Source organism: Strix aluco, chromosome 25 (assembly GCF_031877795.1).
Source record: "Strix aluco isolate bStrAlu1 chromosome 25, bStrAlu1.hap1, whole genome shotgun sequence".
Lineage (NCBI taxonomy): Eukaryota > Metazoa > Chordata > Aves > Strigiformes > Strigidae > Strix > Strix aluco.
In genome coordinates this window covers 1,801,947-1,820,776 of record NC_133955.1, presented here as the reverse complement: position 1 = coordinate 1,820,776, position 18,830 = coordinate 1,801,947, and the positions used below count along the sequence as shown (strand labels likewise).

Genomic DNA, 18,830 nt, shown 5'->3' with positions numbered 1-18,830 from the left:
TCCACTCAGGCTGGAGCCTGGCTAAGTTTGGACTCCGCTGCAACACTAGATGCTTGTGCTTGGTCCTGCTCTTCTTTGTGAAGGCTGTTTCAGATCTCTCTTCAGCTCCTATCAAACTCAAATCCTTCTCCAAGATCTCAGGCTCCTCCCAGCCCTGACAGTGCTCCCCTATCCCTTCACACCACTTTTCAGAGCACCGCTGTGGTGATCCCTGTCCTGATCCCAGCTCCTCTCTGGCTCCCCACAGCCTCTCCTGGCACCCAGGGAGCTCATCACTGGGCTGCCCTTGGCGCCCCTTTCTACACTCAGAGCTATTTCTCCGTGGTGCATGAAGGTGGCTTATGGTCCCATTTCAGGGTTCCCAAGGACCCTGGCCCATGTCGGGCACCTTCTGAGCTGTCTCAGAGCAGCCAAGAGGCAGAGTGTCCGTCTGTCCCACGGGCTCACTGAGACCCAGCCCAGATCCTCCAAAGAAGGACCTGGGGAAGCAGATTGTTCCACAGCAATGGAGGCATTTTGGCACATCAGCTGAAGTGTCGGGGCTCAAAGGCAGCAGCACCCACTTCCCTGCTGTTGGCAGGGGGTGCTCTACTGCTGAGAGAGGGTGAAGGGGGTCCTTCAGCCCCCACTGCAGTGAGCTGGGAAGCGCTGCGCTTCCCTTTCCCTCCTCCACCCTCTTGCTGCTCCCTGACCCAGGCAGGTGCAGAGGGGGAGAGGCATTTGCAGCTCCATTGCTGCCTTTTGGCACCAGAGCCTCTGCCAGAATCAAAGAGCTTTTCAAAGAAAACCCTAAACTCCTTTAATCGCCAGCTAGAGCTCCTCCTGCACAGATCTAAGGGCCATGAGCTCAGTGTTTTCATTGCCCTAGGCAGATTTATGAGCTTATTCTTCAAGAAAGGGAGGGAGAGAGGGGAGGCTGTGGCATATTACTTAGCCTCGGGGGTGGGCAGGGAGGAGAGGGGGGAGGATGGAGGAAGGCGTTTGCAGTGGAAGTGCACAACATTGCAGAAAGCTGGGCTCTGCTGTGGCCAGTGCTCTCAGGCATAGTGGAGAGACAAAGTGGAATTGAATGTGAGCCAGGACCAGCCTGCTGTGGCTGAAGTCCAGAGTATGTGGCGGGTGAGCAGCAGCTCCCTCCCAGCCGGGCTCCCTGCACAGCAGTGCCAGCTGGAAGGGAGCGTGCGGCCACGGCATGCCTGCTGCCGCCCAACCTCACTCACTCCGATGGATGGGACCAGGAGTGGGGCATCCTCAAAGCATGAGTGGGAGGGACTGGTCTCCAGTCGCAACCAAGCTGTGCTGGTTGAAGTTTGCAGAGTGGAGAAAGAGGGAGGAGGCTTGCTGGCAGTCACATGCGGCTATCCACCCTGGAGCACAGCCCCATCCCCGAGCACATTTGCTCTAACCACTCCGCTGTGCTACCTTCCCCACTGTGCTCCTCATCCATACACCTGCTCCCTTCCTGCCAGGGAACACAGCGCTCGCTGCCAGCTGTGAAGCAAGTGCAGTAAAGGTCTGGCTGCTTCCCCTCCCACAGAGAGACTCGGGCACCAGTTGTTGGCTTTGGGATGGGGCAAATCCTGAGTCACCTCCTGCAGCCCTACTCAGACAGTGCCCCACCAAGAAGTGGACATCTGCTCACAACCAGTGCCCCAGACACCCTGCTGCCACTTCCCAACAGCCCTGCAAAGAATGCCTCTTTCCTTTTGAACTGAAATCTCGGGAAGGTCTCAGCCATGTCCTGTGGCACTAAAGCCACAGACCTCCACCTCATCGGCCGCAGCATTGCTTGTCGAAGCTGGAAGGATTTGGGAGCTGCAACCCTTGTTCGTGGACCAGCCGCTCTCTGGAAAGCACAGCATCCTGTGAGTCCCGACAGTACTCACGCCGGGATAGCAGCAGCCAAGTAAAGCAAAACACTGCTGGACCCAAAGGATTTCTAGTTCATGATACCAGGAGGTAAAAGGGAGCAGAGCTTATGGCAGAGAAGGGGACTGGAAGATGATCCAGGAAGAGATAGGAAGAGCTGTCATGAACCTGAAAGTTTCACCTCATTAGAAACTCAGAAACTTAAACATTTCCTTTGCTTTGAACCCAGAACAAAGACCCAACATGTCAATATTTAGTATAGAACAAAAAAAATCAATGTATCGTGTTTTAGAAACATCAAGATGCTTTGCTTTGATAGTTTTGGAGTCCTGCAGTGTGAATATTAAATCGCCTATGGGTAAACGTAACACTAGCAGATGAAAATATGGAAATGGAAATTTTTTTTTAAAAAGCCACCATGAAGTGAAAACATTGAAACAATCTCTCTTGTTCATCTTGTTACTACATTTCTCCCGTTTGCAGTCCCATGAACACCTGTCCATTTTCATTAAGCTTTTCCTTTCCAGTGAAATGAGGTATTGCTTGGAGAACCATCCCACCAAACGTGCTCTTCAGGCAGCTCTAGGACTGACCTCACTATTAAAGGTCCTGCAATTCTGGCTTTGCTCTGAGCACTGTTAATCCCCCCAGGACACTGGCTCCCTCACCAGTACTTTGTTGGCTTACTGGGGGTTTCAGCATGTTCCCACTGCTCTGCCCTGAGCCTCGAGCCCAGGCACCCACCATGCAGCATCCGCAGCACCAGGCTCATGACAGTAATGCAGGGATGAATGTCCTCTGATAAACCAGCAGCGCTCTGAGCACTGTCGTGGGCCAAGGCACCAAGAAATTTCAGCTGTTGGCTGGGCTGAGAGCTACATGATGCCTAGGGGATACCAAAGGCCATTTGGAAGCGCATGCTCAGTAGCTGTGGCTCTTCCAGGTTGCTTTTCAGCTTGTCTCACTAGCCACTCCCAAGCTGTGCCTGATACCAAATCTGCACAGTTTGGTTTTCTCCCCATTACAAGCTGGAGAGCACAGGGGAAGGAATTACATTGCTTCTCATTAGCTTTCATCTGCCCTCTCCAGAAGGGAAACATCAGATAGAGTCAGTGTTGGATTTATTACCAGAAGCTCTCCCTGATACATGGGACTTGGACAGCCTACGTGGGTATCCCAAAGTGTTGGCATTCATTAATGCTGGGAGACGCTTCCCCGTGGAATCTTTATTGCAACATGCCAGCAAAAAGCCACCATCAGCCACAGGAGACCCTGGGGTGGTAACTGGGGTTCTGGGTAATTGGAGTTGAACCCTGGTGGCCTGACCTTAAAGTCCCCTTGAAATCCTGCTGGCAAGGATGCAATAAGGATGCAGAACACACCTATGTCCTTGTGGAGTGGCTGTACGGAGTCAGCAAGCTCTGCAGATGGTCTTTGTAGGGCCCCTTTGGAGGAAACCAAATCCCTGAAGGTGGGAAACTTTCTTTTAGGAGCGAAAAATAAAAAAGTGCCTCAAAGCTGTTAAATGGTGAACATAAATCCATGAGCCCAATGCAGAGTGTGTGTCAGAGCCCAGCTCATCTAATGCCTCTCACCAGCCTTATTTCCCACATCTGAGACTCCAAGCTCATAAATGTTTCCCCTTGCTCCTGCTATGGCTGCTGTTCTCCCAGGCATGCCATGCATTTCCGAGGGTGAGACTGTGGACTTCTGGCCATATGGGGCAGGAGTGCCATTTCCCATTAGTCTTCCAAGAGGGAAGAAGATCAAGCAGAGAGCTAGTCCTTAGTGCATCAGTCTGGCCACCTGGACCTGGGGGTGGCTTTGGAAATCCTGTGCTCTATCATGGCTTGAGAAGTGGAAGGGTCTGGCAGCTCTTTGGGGTGAGTCTGCACCATTATGGTGTGTTTGGATGGGTCCTGGTGCAATGTTGGGGCTCCTGTGGTGACCATGGCATGAAGAAGAGGCTGTGGATGACCCCTGGCACTGGGCAAGCATTAGCCACAGGATGGTGAGTCTGCAAAATTACCTGGGGCAGGAGAGCAGGGATGCCCCCAGGAAGGATTTAGTTTACACCTTGCATTGGGGTTTTGTGTTCTCTGCATTTTTGGCTGCTCCCGCTGTCTCCCCAGGGTGTGTGACTGCCACCTAATACCCAAAGGCACACAGACGTCCCTGTCATCCCTGCAAGAGATCCCATCCTCTTGTCAGCCCCCTGCAAGCGCAGTCATCCCCTCAACCATGAGACCCCTCCTCACAGCTGTGAAGCCTTCCCAGGCTCCTATGGGTCAGACACCAGTCTTGTCCTTTTACTGGTGCCCTGGCTCCTCTGGAAGCCCTTGGGGTGCTTTCCATCTTAGGGGGGCTGTGGTGGGGGCTGTCCTTGTTTTTCCCAAGGTGGGGATGGTGGAGGAGGAGACTCTGGGGCAGAGAGTTAGGGAGGGTTTCAGACTGAGGGGAGGTGCCTTCAGCATTGCTGCTTGTCTTGTTCCAGGCTTCAGCTGTGGCTCTGTATTCAGCCTTCAAACACTGCTGCCTCACCTATCCAGAGTTTTGTGGGTGCTTAAAAAATGCAAATATCAAGAAAGAGGCATCCTCCACTCACTCTTTCCCTGCACTGGATGCAACATTGTGTGACCGGGGAAGTGTGTGACCAGTTTCATGTCAGAGCATCCCTGCCTCCTGTGGATCCCTATCATGGGGCTGTGTGGCACCTGATCCCAGCGGGTAGCTCAGAGGACAGTATGGGTGATGTGGGACCCACAGACTCCCAGTGGGATGCTAAATTCCAGGCAATGGCTCAAAATGTCTCTGCAAGGTGAGAACAGCCCTGAGAGCTCCTGATCCCATTCACCTCAATGGAAACTGCGAGGAATGTCTGGGCAGCCTCTGAAGATGCCTGGTGTTATCTGGGAGCAGCCAGACTCTCTGCTGCTCTTTCTTCCCCCAAATACTGCTGTGACAGCAACAGCCCAATGACATCATCATCTGTCTTGTGCCCCAGGTCTTTGCTGGCTTTCCAGGGCAGAGCAACAGCATTGCATGCAATGAGCTGTGCAGTGGCTGCCTGGAGTTGCTGAAAGGCGTGCATGGGGCCTGGGACAAGGACACAGTGGTCACCAATGCTTCTGGGGATGGGGCACAGAGCAGAGGTAGAGCCTGACCCCTCCATGGCACTGTGGGGACCTGGGACCCTGGGGAAGGGGGGGGTGGCTCCTTCAACTGATCTTTGAGCCATGGTACTACTGATGTGTGGTAACCTGCAGGTTTGTGTCCTTCATCCTTATTACTTCCACTGCAGTACCCCCATTAGCCTGCATGTTCCCTTCTCCCACCTTGCAATACTCCCTGCTCCACCCGTGTCCCAGGCACTGCTCATCCAAGTAGGTTTGATCAGTCTTCACAAGAGAAGGAGAAATGGAGGAATGTTATTGCTGTCTTTAACTACTAACTGGGAGGGTGCAGAGAAGACAGAGCCAAACTCTTTTTGGAGTTGTGCAGGGAAAGGATGAGAGGTAACGGGCACAAGCTGGAACATGGGAAACTGTAATTAGATATGAAGAAAAACATTTCCCATAAGGATGGTCAAAAATGGGAAGGGTTGAGGGAATCTTAGAGATACTCAAAGGCCTACTGGACAATGTCCTGACCATCCTCACAAGCTGGACCTGTTTTGAGCAGGAGTGTGGATCAGAGACCACCAGAGGTGTCTTCTTACCTGAGATATTTTATGATTCTGAGCAATCCTTCCAGTTCCTCCCTGTGTTCCCTTAGTCCAGGCTGGGGATAAGCCACTGCAAGATGTGTGATTTCCAACCTACACGTGTGCAGGTTGGCCAGGGTGCACATGTGCTGTCTGGCTAGCTGGCCTGAAGGCGTGACCATGACACTACTGCGGTTGTCTTTCCATCTGTGGATACTACTGAGGACGTCCTCTGCTGAGTACAGGCACTCCATTTCTTTGAGCCCCCTATTTCCTGCCAGCTATGGTTGGACAAGCCAGAGAGTCCCTAGGAGGGACCTGGCATGCACCAGCGGTGTAATTTTTTTGGTGAAATAAGAGCAGTCTCAGCAAATTGAGAATGTTCCCTCACCCCCCAGCATTGCCACCAGCCCCCCTTGCTAGGGGCTGGTAGCCAGATACAGAGGAGCAGAGGCGGGGTCAGGATGCCATCCTGGGGCTGAGAACCTGCACCCAACCACAGCTCTTTTCCCAGTGCTCAGGCAATGGGTGATGGGCATGGGGACAGCCGGGGACTGAACTTCCCCAGCCCATGTGATGTGGCACTTCCATGCCCCAGGGCATCAACCAGGTCACACGCAGGGTTTGCACTGGTGCCAGGGATAGGAGCTAAGCTAATACTCTGAGTACCAAACAGCTCTTCCCATTTCCCCATCCTTCTCCATGCCCCTTGGCGCAGTCCCATCTCTGCTCAATGGAATCTTCCCCTTGATAGCTCCAGTCTCCTTCTGCACTCTCAGCTTGCTGCTGTCCTCTCCAGAGACCCCCCATCAGCTCCAGCCCATCTCTGCTGCCAGGCCTCAAAACAACTTCCTACATATGGTGCTGGCCATGGAAGACAGAGACGTGATATTTGACACACTGCTGTCAGGACTTACTGGCGTACCAGCTAAAGGTTAAATCTGCTCTCTGAATAGCTCAACTTGATACAGGCCCTGGGGTCTCTGGACACAGCTGAATAAGAGAGGGTGTGCTGACCTTTAGTGTTTCATGGCTGGACTGTAAGGCAAGGCTAAGACACAGTTCACCCTCCCCCCCCCCCCCCCCCCCCCAAATATGTCATGCACTAAAGCTCTTTGCCAGCCCCTGTGTGATGAGTCAGGCAGGATGGTCTGTGCTGCTCCAGAGAAATTGGCTGTTAGAGCCAGCATCAGCCCTGATCAAGGTCAGGCTGCCTGCAGGACAGTGCAGACAGCAGGGACCTGTCACCTAACACGGACAACCCCCAGCTGAGCTGGCTGCCTGGGCTCTCTCCAGGGTTGCCCGTGAGACACCAGCGTGTCTAAGTGACTACTGGAGAGGTGTCCCTGAGAAGAGGTGACTTGCTTCTCTCTCATTTCCCTGACCACAGCTGTAAGCTCGCTAAGGATGCCTCCATTGGAAAAGCTTGGTTTTGGAGGGGTGGGAGCAGGTTCAAGTTCAGGGAGGTGCGAGAGTGAGCAAGGACAGGGTTCTTGGAGAGAGACAGGCACGGTGGAGGCACAGCACTGTCAGGATGGGGCATGAATGTGAGCTCATTAGTGGTGAGGCAGTGTCTAATCAGAGGTTATTATGAGGATCCTTTATTTTGCACCTGAGGGAGTCCTGTTCTTTACAGCAAGGAGTACCAGTAACTTGCTTAGAAGACCAGGGCATGGAGCAAAGGAGGTGGAAAGTTCTGGGAGCAACTGCCCTTCAGCTCCGTGCTCCTCCAGCTCCATGATTCTTGTTGCTTTTCAGCACTTGCAGCTCTCCAGAAAAATCTAGGCATTTCTTTACATATCTGAATGTGGATTTAAAGCCTGAATTTACATGAAGAGCTTGGATATCTCTCGAATATCCATACTTTCTAAAAAAATTATGCTGCTTTGCTTTGAAAAACCAGCCCTGACTGCACACCTCTTAACTGAGAAACTAACCTTACATGACTTGCTGAAGGTGGCCCAAGAAGGTGGTGACAGAAATAGGGGGAAAACTCAGCTCTCCAGCCCTCCTCCGATAATTCCCAGTTTATTCTGCCTTCCTACCTCTGTTAGATCGAATTTGTTAATTCACCAGCAGTGTTTAACGGACAGACAGCAAATGTGCTTTTTTCCCCAAGCAGGTCCAGCCCTAAGGGGAGGACGAAAAGTCTGGACCCTCCAACACCTCCCTGGCTCGACCCCGCGCATTTTGCGCCCGGAGGCTGCCCCCAGCCCCGCTCTCCCTGCGCGGCGGAGCGCGGAGGGGGGGTGGCACCGCCGGCGCAGTCACGGGCGCCACCGTGCGAGAGACCCGCCGGGTGCAGCCGCCCACGGGGGCCGGGACACGCTCCCAAAGCCGCAGCTCCTGCAGGGCTGGCCCGAAGACCGACCCCCAGTGACATCCAGGCTTCTGCCAGAAGCAGCCACAGAGTCACCCGCCGCGCCGGGAGCATCTTTAAGCACCCGCCCACTGGGCTCCGCGCACAAGGGATCCGTAGCCCAGGGTTCTGTGTCCCTGCTCCGACCACCGCGGTCAGGGTAAATGTGGCAGTGAGAGCACTTTAACCTCGAGATGTCCCTTGGTCCATGCAGTGGAGCTCTCTGCGGCTCCCAGCCCAAGGGACAACTCTGCAGAGGTGACGGGCTGCACGTTCTCTGCAGAGCTGGAGCCATGGGTGCCCCATCTTGTGATGACTGCAAAGCCCCTGACAGGGCTGCTGCTTGTCCTCACAGTAGCACCAGTGCTGCAGCTCTGCAGCCTCCCACACTTACAGCCCACATGTTTTTAACCACCTCCATCAAGACATGCTCCAGAGCTGTAGTGACTTTTCACTCATAGGCTGCAAACTTAGTCCCGGGGTGTGAGCAGAGGGGATAGCTCAATGCAGGACACACCTCATGTGACAAGTGCTCTGTGGTTCCCTCTCCCAGGGAAATACAGCTTGCACTATACATTTCTCTCAACTTTCATGCCCTTCAGTGAAAATTGTCCTTTCCTGTCATATTTCTTTCTCAGCTGACCCAATACATCTCTGGCCATTCAACGGTTGGCACAAGACAAAGCAATGTGCTCCTCAGGCAAGCAGGATGGGCAGAGAAGCTCTTATCCAGCTGTGGCAGCTTCAACCTGGCTTTGGAAAACCCTTCCTGAAGTTAGGGTGCTTAGCTTTAACAGTTGAGTGACTTCATCTCAGGACAATCCAGGAACACCAGAAAACCAGCAACACAGTCTGTATGCCACCCCTGGACACAAGACCCCTCTCAGCACAATGACCACAAAACGAATGGCCCCAGCACTGCCTGGGGGCTGCTAGTTCTTCTCAAAGATCGTGGCACACACGGCTTCCCTTGGTAGCACCTTAGCAGCATCCCTAGCTGGGAAAGCCAAGGTCCTCACCAGCCGTGCAGCTGAAGTTGGTGGGTTCACCACTTTCTGCAGATAAACAGACCAAGCATCTTCCCCAGCACATGCCAGGGCCAGCTTGTCTCCCTGAGAGAGGGGTTTCCTCTCCTGGACAAACCCTGAGATCCTTCCAGAGTCCTTTGCTCACCCTGGGGACATCCTCAGTCATCACTAGTCAGATGGCACCACTGAGACCATCGCTGGGGCTAGAAATGAACCCACCAGTCCTGTGGTAGTTTAACCCTTTGGGGTATTAATGCCAGAAAGGATGGGAAACATTCAGATAATTAAGAATTTTTAAATTAAAAAAACCCAAACACCAGAACCTACCAACGCCCCCACACCTCTTATAAGACTTCAATATTCTTTTTAAAGAAGCAACTTGGACACTGCTGGTGGCCAGCTCAACCCAAACCCCTGAAAGCCATGAGTAATCACAGCTATTGAAATGTTTGACAGAAGGATCCCAGAGCAGTTTGCACTAATTGCTCAGTATAAATACTCCATTATGTTCTCAGACAATCAGAATCTACCCAGCAAATCAGCTCCTCTGATCCACTGTAATCAAGAAGCAAAGCATGCATAACATCGCAATATAAACAGCATTTGCAGAGGGGCGCAGGGAGGAGGGGGAGCTGGCTTAGCTTGGCAGGTCCTGGAGTAAGAGCTGCCTTTTTTGTTGTTGTTTTGTTTTGTTTCTAATTTCCAGAGGAAATTTAATTTCAGGAAAATGTGGCACAAACTTCCAAGCTGGAGGAAAGCTGCCGCTGATGAAGGGGTCCAGAGAAAGTGTTGCAAAAGAAACAGCAAGGGCTGTACTTACAGGTAAGCTGTCAGAGGGCTCAGGTTGGCAGGGACCTCTGAAAGCCCCAGCTCAGAGCAATCCACCGAGAGCATGATGCCATCCTCTTCGCAGTGGCACTGGGGTGGACACGAGGGCACAGCACCTTGCTCCGCAGGCACCGCCTGGAAGCGGGCAGAGGAGGCCAGAAGAATGCCCCAGAAGAAGAGCTTGTCCATCCTGGCTTTGGCTGCAGCCCTGAGGACTGTGCGAGGTGCCGCCGGCTGGCTCTGACCCCGGGGCTCAGCTGGATGGAGGGGAGCGATCCCGCTGCCTCGCACGCAGCGGGCAGGGTATCTCCTGCAGGTCGGAGTGTGGTAAGGATGCAGCCAGAGAAGGGAAGGCATTGTTGAATGATCTTGGTTATTGGGTTTCAAGGGCTGGGCAGGGGCGTGAGACACTCCAATGGGAGGAGTTAAACTTTCTACTCTTTCCCTCTCTCTCTCTCTTAGAGCTGGCAGGAATTTCATTCAAAGGGAAGAAAGGGGGAGAAAAAAAAAAAAAAGAAACCTCAACAAATAAAGACCTGTTCATAGCTCCGGGACCTGTGCTTGTTTTGTAACAATGTTTTTGTGAGATAGCAGGGCAGGGGAAGGCAAAGATATCAGGGCAGAGGAGCATAAATAGGGAGGCAGGAGTACCCAACCAGCACTTCAAGGGCTCCAGACTTTGGGACGCTGAAATATAACCCCAGATAAAGGACTCTGTGTGTCTGCGCTGGCTGCTAAACCCAGCTGCAACTGGAAAGTCAGGGTGCAGCTGTGGACAAGGGAGTGAGGAGCTCACAACGAGCTGTTTGCTGGGAGCAGCTGTGCCCAGGGCTGTAGGTCTGTCTGTCCTGCGGTGTGACCCGCACACGCCAGCAGCCCTGTTGCTGTCCCCACGCATGGGGCAGGGGCTGGGTGGGAGGTGCAGGGGGATGGAGCAGCAATGTCGTGGCACAGACCTCGGTGGCGGACCTCGCCAGAGAGCTCTCCAGGACAGTGGGACAGGGTGCTCTTGCAGCTGTGCTGCTTGCTATAGTTTTGCCCAGATCAAGGTTAGGTGCATGTGTGAGCTGCGTTTGCAGGAGCTGCACAGCACTGATGCCAGAGGCAGGTGGCTGGTTTGCTCCGGGAGCTCTTTCTATAACCTTGGGCAAAGTGGTCAGAGGTCATAGCAGAGGAATAGTCCCTTGAGTGGGGGCTTGAAGCCATGTCATTTAGAGCCCCATCATGCAGAAGGGAGCAGGTCTGGCTTAGAAGGGGGGCACAGCGTGTGCCAGTCCAGCCCAGGGCCTTGAGGTATCCTGAAACATGTGGGATGTGCATCAGAACAGGATTTCTTGCTGCTTGGGTGTCGAGGAGCTACCGAGTTCTGGGGCAGCAGAAGCACCTGCTCAGAAAAGACTGCTGGATCTGCAATGGGAGAAGCCTGCAAAGGCCAGCTCTGTGTGGCCTCTCTGCTCCTGCCTCCTGATGGCAGCCACCGTGATGTCCCTGGCTGGGGTGATTGCTGTCCTCCCATGGCAGTGGGTTCAAGTGACAGAGGCTGAGTCTGGCCCCACGGCTGCATCTCTCTCTAGGGCCATGCATCGTGTCTGTAATGGGGACGGCAGCTGAACATGGGTCTCTCACTCTGAAGACAGCTGACCACTGGGCTTTAGGTGTGTCTGCCTCCCGTCCGGCCATGGCTGGAGGAAGTGAATGGCACAGAGAAAGAGGCACCCAGTTTTGGGTGGCTGCAACGTGCACCCACGAAGTTACCCCTCTGGCTGTGGTCATGCCACAGTAAGACGCTGCATGGCTGAAGCAGAGACTGGGAGATAGTTTTCATGGCCCTGCTTCTCCTGAATGTCCTTCTGGCAAAAGAGCTTCCTAATTGATACCCCCATTCTTTCAGCATAAAAAAGGTAGGAGAGTTATCTGGGATCAGGAAGGTGAGCCTGCAAAGTGGGAGACTCAAAAAGCTCCAGCTAACCCGGGGCTGGGGTGCCTTGAGGCCTTTGAGTCAGAGTGGGTATCTCCTCTGAAAAAAAACTGCTCAAGATCAAGCTCAGGGCTTGGGGCTGATGCACAGACTCAGACTGAGGGCTCCTGGCCTGGGTGATTCAGGATCTGAAAGTTTTTAATTTGCAAAGACCATTCAGATTCTACAGTTTCAGGACTGAAACCCTATCACTGCTGAATTCAGTGGAAACTTTCTCACCGAGTGCAGAGGTGCGAGGATTCTGGTCTAGGAGCAGGAACTGCTTTAATTGGAATTAAGCCCCTTCCATCATGAGCAAATCTGGAGATGTCACTAATTAAACATTTGCAATGTGTTTTAACAGCTCCAAATGTGGAAGACTGCTTGGTGGGGAGACAGGAAACCCTCCCTGGGTTCCTTGACAAGCTTTCCCTCCATCTCTGACGTGGGGCTTTAGCATGGCCTGAAACGGCTAGATTTGCTCCAACAGCAGCCAGGAATTTGGTGTCAGTCTGGAGAAAGTGTCAGGCTTATCACTCTGTTCCTGGCTGCAGTAGCAGCTTTTATCTACTATTTCCCTGTCCCTCTCTCTCCAGCCTAAGCAGCCCGACACCAACCACATTGTGAGCTCCTGACAATTTCTTGCTCAGTGAATTCTCCTTGGGGATCCAGGGCTCTGGCTGAGCACACTATTAATAGAGCTCTTAAAAAATCACTCTGAAGAGATTCCTATTGAAAACTGCCATTCTGCTGAAATAGAGCCATTTCCTCAGGAAGGCATTGACTGCAATGACATTTTTCACATTGTTTTTGGAGCAACACAGCCTGAAGTTGGAGTGTTTTGCTCTGTGTGTCTCACTTTGCTTTGACTTTTCTGCTTGCTTTTCATTCCAGCTCTGCTGTGGTGTTTCATTTCCATGTCTCATTTCTTTGAGATCTGATAATAGGTGTTAATATTCAAAGTGTTCACTTATTCCAGTGTGTTGCCTGGCCCCTGGCAAAACCAAGAGTCTGAACATCAAGTTGTTTGGACCAGAGAGCTTTGATGTTTCCATGGTAAACCTGGAATTTCTGAATAAGTCCCTCCGGGGTGGTAGTGTCACTTTTCAGCCAGCTCTCACTGAGACTGCAGTTTGCTGCAAGTAGTGCGGGCTGTACTCTGCCCTTATTAAAGGCACCAGGAGCTCCAGATCCAGTTCATTCCTATTAGTGTGAGTGGATGTTTTTCTGCACGGCTCACATGTGTTTGTGTGTTGTCCTCTAGCGGCAGCTGTGGTTTGGGGAGATGGAAGAGCACTGCTCCACAGTGAGCTGAGCAGCACTGTCTGCTCACCTGAGACGCTCTCGTGCTGGGGCTGCACCAGCCAGGCTGCACCCTCTGTTCACAGAGAGCTGCTTTTAAAGGATGGGGCTGAGAGTGGGATCAAACACCGGGGGTTTGTGGCTGAGTGTGACACTTCAGCATGTGGTAGCTCTGGGTGGCAGGTGACATCCCAGGTGATATTTCTCCTGCTGCTCCCACACTGCATAGCTAGCAGGTCTTCCTACAGCTTGCTTAAAAGCAGGAAAAAAAAAACCCTGTGAAAATTTAGAGTACAACATAAGTGGGGAATAAGGTCCAGCTTGTGTGAGCTACTGCAAACACAGGTATTGCCTCTGCTTGTCAGGGGCACAGGAGAGGCAGGGGTGGTGGGAAAGGGCTGTGTTATTCATGCCAGCACAACATGCTTGAGGTGGTCTGGCTCTGGATCTCAGCCTTGGACCTGAGCAGAGCTGGGACTCTCAGTACCAGCATTGGCCAGATCCTCTCTGTGGACCAGAAATGAAATGCCAAACAAGCTTTGTGCTGTGGACTGTGGCTGGCAAGGCTTTTTAGAGCTGTTGGAGTTTAAAGGCTAACAAAGTTGTTGCGGAGGTTTACCTGAGGCAGGGCTGCAGCTAAACCCTTACAGCAGGCAAAAATGACTCTGTGGGCCCAGACAGGACAACTTTCTGGACTTTGACCTCGTCACTCAGCAATGCTCTTCCTGCAGAGCAGAGGGAGGTGATGGGCACTGCTGCGCTGTCGCTCCTCCCAAGGTGCTGACAATGCCCTGGACATCCAGCCAGGGACCTTCCAAGCTGGAAGACAGGTTGTGCTAGCTGAGTCAAAGAGCTGGAGGCTCTTTATTTCTGTCCTCAGCATGTGCCAGACCTGGGGACCCTGGAACCAACCCACAAGTGTGTCTTCTGCCCTGATCCCATGGGGCAACTGTTTGTGCCCTTCCAGATTTTAGAGGGTTCAGGATCACCCCAGTAGAATCCCAGTTTGGCTGTTGATCTCCAAGGACAACCAGTCCCTGCTGCAGACCAGGAGGATGCTGGCTGGTTTTCACATCCAAGGTTGTGGCAGGAACTGAGACCCCACTGTGCTTCACACTGGAGAGGACAACAGAGAGGCAGTCGCTCCAGAAGGGCTTGCAAGGGAAGGAGGAGATGCAGAGAGCACCAGGCAGTCTCACAAAGCACAGGGACACCCAAGAAGAATTGGTATCACCAGGACTGGCCTGTGTGTGCCAGGGCATGCACTCATCCACCTCATCTATGACACCTCTGTGGAGGGGACACTCACTCCTGGGATGTGATCTCTCTATAAGATGAGCCCTCCAGACTTTCTCACCATCCCTGGATCCTCCTGAAGCAGGTCCTCCAGGTTCTGGGGAGAGCAAGATGCAGCCCAAACCAGCAGGGATGGGCTGAATGCAGCAGGAGACAAGTGTCTGGTGCTTCGGATGTGTCTGTAAGCCTGGGGCATACCCTGGGGAGCCATTTGAGGTCGAGCACAGGGACAAAGGCCAGAGGAATCTTCCGGGTGCTCTGCTCCCATCAGGGCCATCCAAAAGCTGAAATACCACAGTCAGGCCACATGTGAGTCCCGGCCCAGCAAGGGCTCCCAGAGGCTTTCCAAAATGTAAATGCAAACACTTGCAAACAAGCAGAAAGCCCCAGTGCCCAGTATGCTGCTCCAGCTGCCTGACTGGGGCAGGGGAAGGACGGGGACTGGAGGTATCCAGACTACCTGAAGGGCTGGTGCCAATGAAGTCACACAGAGAAGGATGATTCCTACCTGATGCCCAGGGCACAGAAGGCTCAGATGCCCTTTAACTCCTTGAAAAAAGCCACGGGGGAGCCTGGTGGCTCCATCCCCTACAGAGAATACAGAGGTGCAGAGCTAGGTAGAAGATCTGTTAGGTGGACCAGAGCCCTGGTTCAGTGTCCGACACGCTTGAAGATCTTCCTTTTTGGAGTGCCTGTGTCAACTAGGTCAGGGAGCCAAAGCCATGGCAAGTCTGGCACATGCAAGAGCAGGGTGCTGAAGAGGGAACCTCAGCTGTGGCCCTACTTGGCTGTCTCAGGAAGAATTCCCCTTCCAGTTCAGACCTACCCTGAATCTGTCTGGCCCCAGCACTTCTGCTCTCCAGGAGGTGGCTGACAGCAGTGGCTGATGAGAGATGATGCTGGAGATCCTGGGGAGGAATAGGCTGCAATCCTGCTGCTCCTGGTACTGGTACAGCTCAGGGGGAAGAGACAGTGAGCAGTGGTCATCCCTACACCATGTCTACAGGTGGGGCAGCCACAGCCTGATGCCAGGCATCTGATATCATGGAGGTGGCCAGCTTGGGATGTGGCAGGGTGCTGTGGGCTCCCTGTGGTGGGAGTGATGCCCTGTTGCTGTGCTGTGCAAAGATGTGGCAGCCGCTGGACTCTGTGCCCCAGAGGGAGCAGGGGACAGGGGAGAGCTTAGGGCAGAGGTTCAGCACCAATGAATGGAGAAGCTGTGGGATCAAGGAGCTGTGGTCCCAGCAGTCACCAGCAGGCTGCCATGGCTGTGTGTCCCCAGGAGATCCGAGGGTTGGGTACCCCTGCTCTCCTGTCACTTGGCAATGCTGACCCAGTCTGCCTCTGCTCTGGCAGCCATGGGAAGGAGGAAAGGGGGTGGGAAGCGGGGTCCAAATGGACACAGTCCTGCTCATCTCCAGGGTCTTGACCTCTGCACAGGGGCTGATGGAGGAGGGTGGTGGCTGTATGCTGCCAGACTGAAGCAGGCTAAATATGAAGAACAACACAGCATGGTCCAGAACTCGCTGGGCGGCCCGAGCTGGAGGCTTGTTTTGTTTTACTGTTTTGTTGTTTCTCTCTCCCCCTCTGGGTTTCGTGGCTCTGAGCTGCAGGGCTGGAAAATTATTCATCCAAACCGCAGCTCCCACGACACCCTCTGTAAGCATCTGTGGCTCCAGACTCTGCTGCAGCAGTGGGTGGGAGGTCGTAAATTCATCATCGTCACCAAGTCAGCTTCCTGTTAGACAGGACGTGAAATGTGGAGCAGCGGGCTGTGCCACAGATGCAGCCATACCTAACTCACTGGGTGAAACCTGTCAGCCAGTTTGCATGACAAATCCCGGTCCCGTGCCCATCTCACTGATGAGAAGGTCCCTTCATACCTGCCAGAGCATCTGTGCTTTAGCTGCAGATGTCTGCAGGTTCACCTTGCCTGCTGGCTCTGCTGGAAACACTGTTGTGTTGTGCTAGCCAGATGTGAGGGCTGTGCGATCACTTGCTCCTGGACTCTGGAAGCTCTGCAGGCAGCAACATGCCTCCCCCCCCCGTGGCTTTCACTTGCTTCCTTATGACTCGGAGCCAGCGTCCCTTGCAACGCTGTGCCACAAGCCCTGGGTCCATGCATCAGACCCGCCTGTCTGTGTGTCCCGTGCTGGGACTGCCACCTCTGTGCGTAGACACGCAGGAGACCCCTGAGCACTTTCCCAAGGGACCGTAGAAAGATCCTGGTGCAGCAGCCCCTCTGGCAAGGCAGATGGACAGTGATGTGCTGAACTGAGCCCCGCTGGGACGAGAGGTAATGTGGGGCAGGTGCCAGCAGAACTCAACCCTCAACTTGCTCAGTCACTCCTATCAGCTAAGGATGAAATGGAGGGTGGCCAAGTTGTCTCGTGTGGAAGTTGTCCTGCTCTTCTCCATGAAAGGCAAGAGCCCACAAGCAGTCCCCGGGAATGCTGTCCCATTCTGAGGCCTCTCTCCGGTGCCACAAGCTGTAGAGCCAGACCCAAACTCTCTCCATGGGGAATATGGCTTTGAGCGAAGTCCCAGGCATAATAACTCTGAAAGCCACAGGGTAGCTCTGATAGATTGTAGAAAAATAGAAAAGAGAGGATGGGGAGTTCCTGCCCCTCCTTATCCTTGGCAGCTGCCCCTTTCTGAGGATGCAGTCCTGGCCAGGCTGTTGGGAGACTCTGGTAGCTCCACTTAGCAGAGCAAGGGAGGGCTTGTCTCTGCAGAAGCCCAGGCTACTGTGGGGTGAATCACAGCCAAAGGGTCAATGACTACGCACCCAGGGTTGGGAGCCAGCAGGAAGAGCCCCACACACTGGCTGCCAGGCTCTAGAGAGCAAAACCCCTGGTAATCCTGCTTCTGTGCCCCTCACAAGACTCCTGCTACCTCATGGCAGTGGGTCCTCCTTCACATCTTCACTGTCACTGTGACTGGCCCCACTTTGCAGGTCAGGGCACTTCACAGATGTTCTTTAAATTCTCTGAGACTAAGAGTAGTAGACGTTTTCCACATCATAAACCATGCTGGTACATACAGGTACGAATGCTTGTCAGTGCTCAGTGAGCCTGGTGGGCACCAGGCTGAAGCCGGCATCTACACACACCTTTGAGATACAACCATGCTCAGCACTGGGGGTTTCTGGGCCATGCAGAGCAAATGAGAGCCCCAAGCTGTGTCCAGCAGCACCATCAGAGATGTTGGAGTTGGATCTAGTTGGATTCACCTCTCCCCTGTTTGAGGGAATGAGCATCAGTCCTTTTCCTACATCAGCAGCTCCCTCTCTCATTCCTGCGCAGGGGCGTCTGTCTTTGTGTGCTTTGCAGGTCAGCTGTGCCTAGGCTGAGGCAGTGAGGAGAGGGCTCTGACAAGTGGATGGGATTGGGCCTCCGGTGTGGAAATACCAGCACTTGCACTGTCCTTGTAGGGGTTTGTTAGAGTGGACTTGCAGGTCCTGGCAGAAAGACTACTGTCTTGTAGTCCAGGAACAATTTTTAAGGCTGACTGGAGCTGGAGGGTGGAAGCTGGACATCAAGGTTGTTTCTGATGGAGGTCTAAGGAGGATGGGCCTATGTGCACGTGGCAGCAGGTCACACGGTCTTTGAGACTGCGCCTTCTTGGGGGCTCTTTTGATAAAACCCCCAACACTGCTGAGATTCTGTGCTGCTGGGCAGGTCTAAACTTCACCAGCCTATCAACTCAAAACTCTGGACAGACAATGGGCACATCATTCTTTGGACCAGATTTGATTTTGCAGCTTTCTTGCTTTATGTCAGGCTCCAGCATGCACCAGTGTGTTCTCCTGTGATGCTCCAGAAGAACATGGCAGGTGGCTGCTGTTACATGCTGCATGCACCTCATGAGCAGCAAACAGCTTGACCCCACCAATCCTGCTTACTGGGCTGGGGGGTCACTGGGAACGAACATTTCCTTGCTGTGACACTTATCCTGCAGCACAAGCATAGTTTAGCAGTTACTGGTTACATGAAAGTTATAAAGCCACCAGGCTTCCTGTGAGTATATGGGCAAGTGCCAGACTCCTCCCAGGACAACAACATAAATCCTTTTGTGCACATAAGAATATCCACTGAGTTTTACATGGCTTTTTCATGTTGAAAGTATTCACATGTCCTCCTGGAGAGCTCTCGGCATGTTGGCATCCAACCAGAAGCAGAAACACTACAAGTCACTGCGATGGCCACTTGTGCAGGCTGTAGGCAGTGACCTGTTGAATCATGGTGGTGGGTGGCCCTGGGACAAAGATGTAGTCACATGGAAACATTTTCAAGCAGCAACTGGGTCCATGGCAATCCAGGTCAGGGTGGATGAGGGTGGTCATGGGCAACTCAGGATGCTCTGACCTGTGGTGAAGACAGCATTGCACACATAGAATGCCCAGGGTGGGGGGAAAGCAGTGGGGGGAAAAAACAGCCCTGTATGGGGCTGAGGCTCTGTGCCATCTTGGTTTCCTTTAGCCCATGA

At 53.3% G+C, this 18,830-nt stretch overlaps 1 protein-coding gene across 1 annotated transcript in view; it reads right to left on the bottom strand.

Moving 5' to 3' along the window:
* LGR6 (leucine rich repeat containing G protein-coupled receptor 6) overlaps nucleotides 1–10,144 on the bottom strand; it is a 147,140-nt gene extending 136,996 nt beyond the window's left edge. Inside the window, exon 1 of the mRNA XM_074850117.1 lies at nucleotides 9,780–10,144. Coding sequence (XP_074706218.1) covers nucleotides 9,780–10,144 — 365 coding nt within the window. The remainder of the gene's footprint in view (nucleotides 1–9,779) is intronic.
* Nucleotides 10,145–18,830: the final 8,686 nt, after the last annotated feature.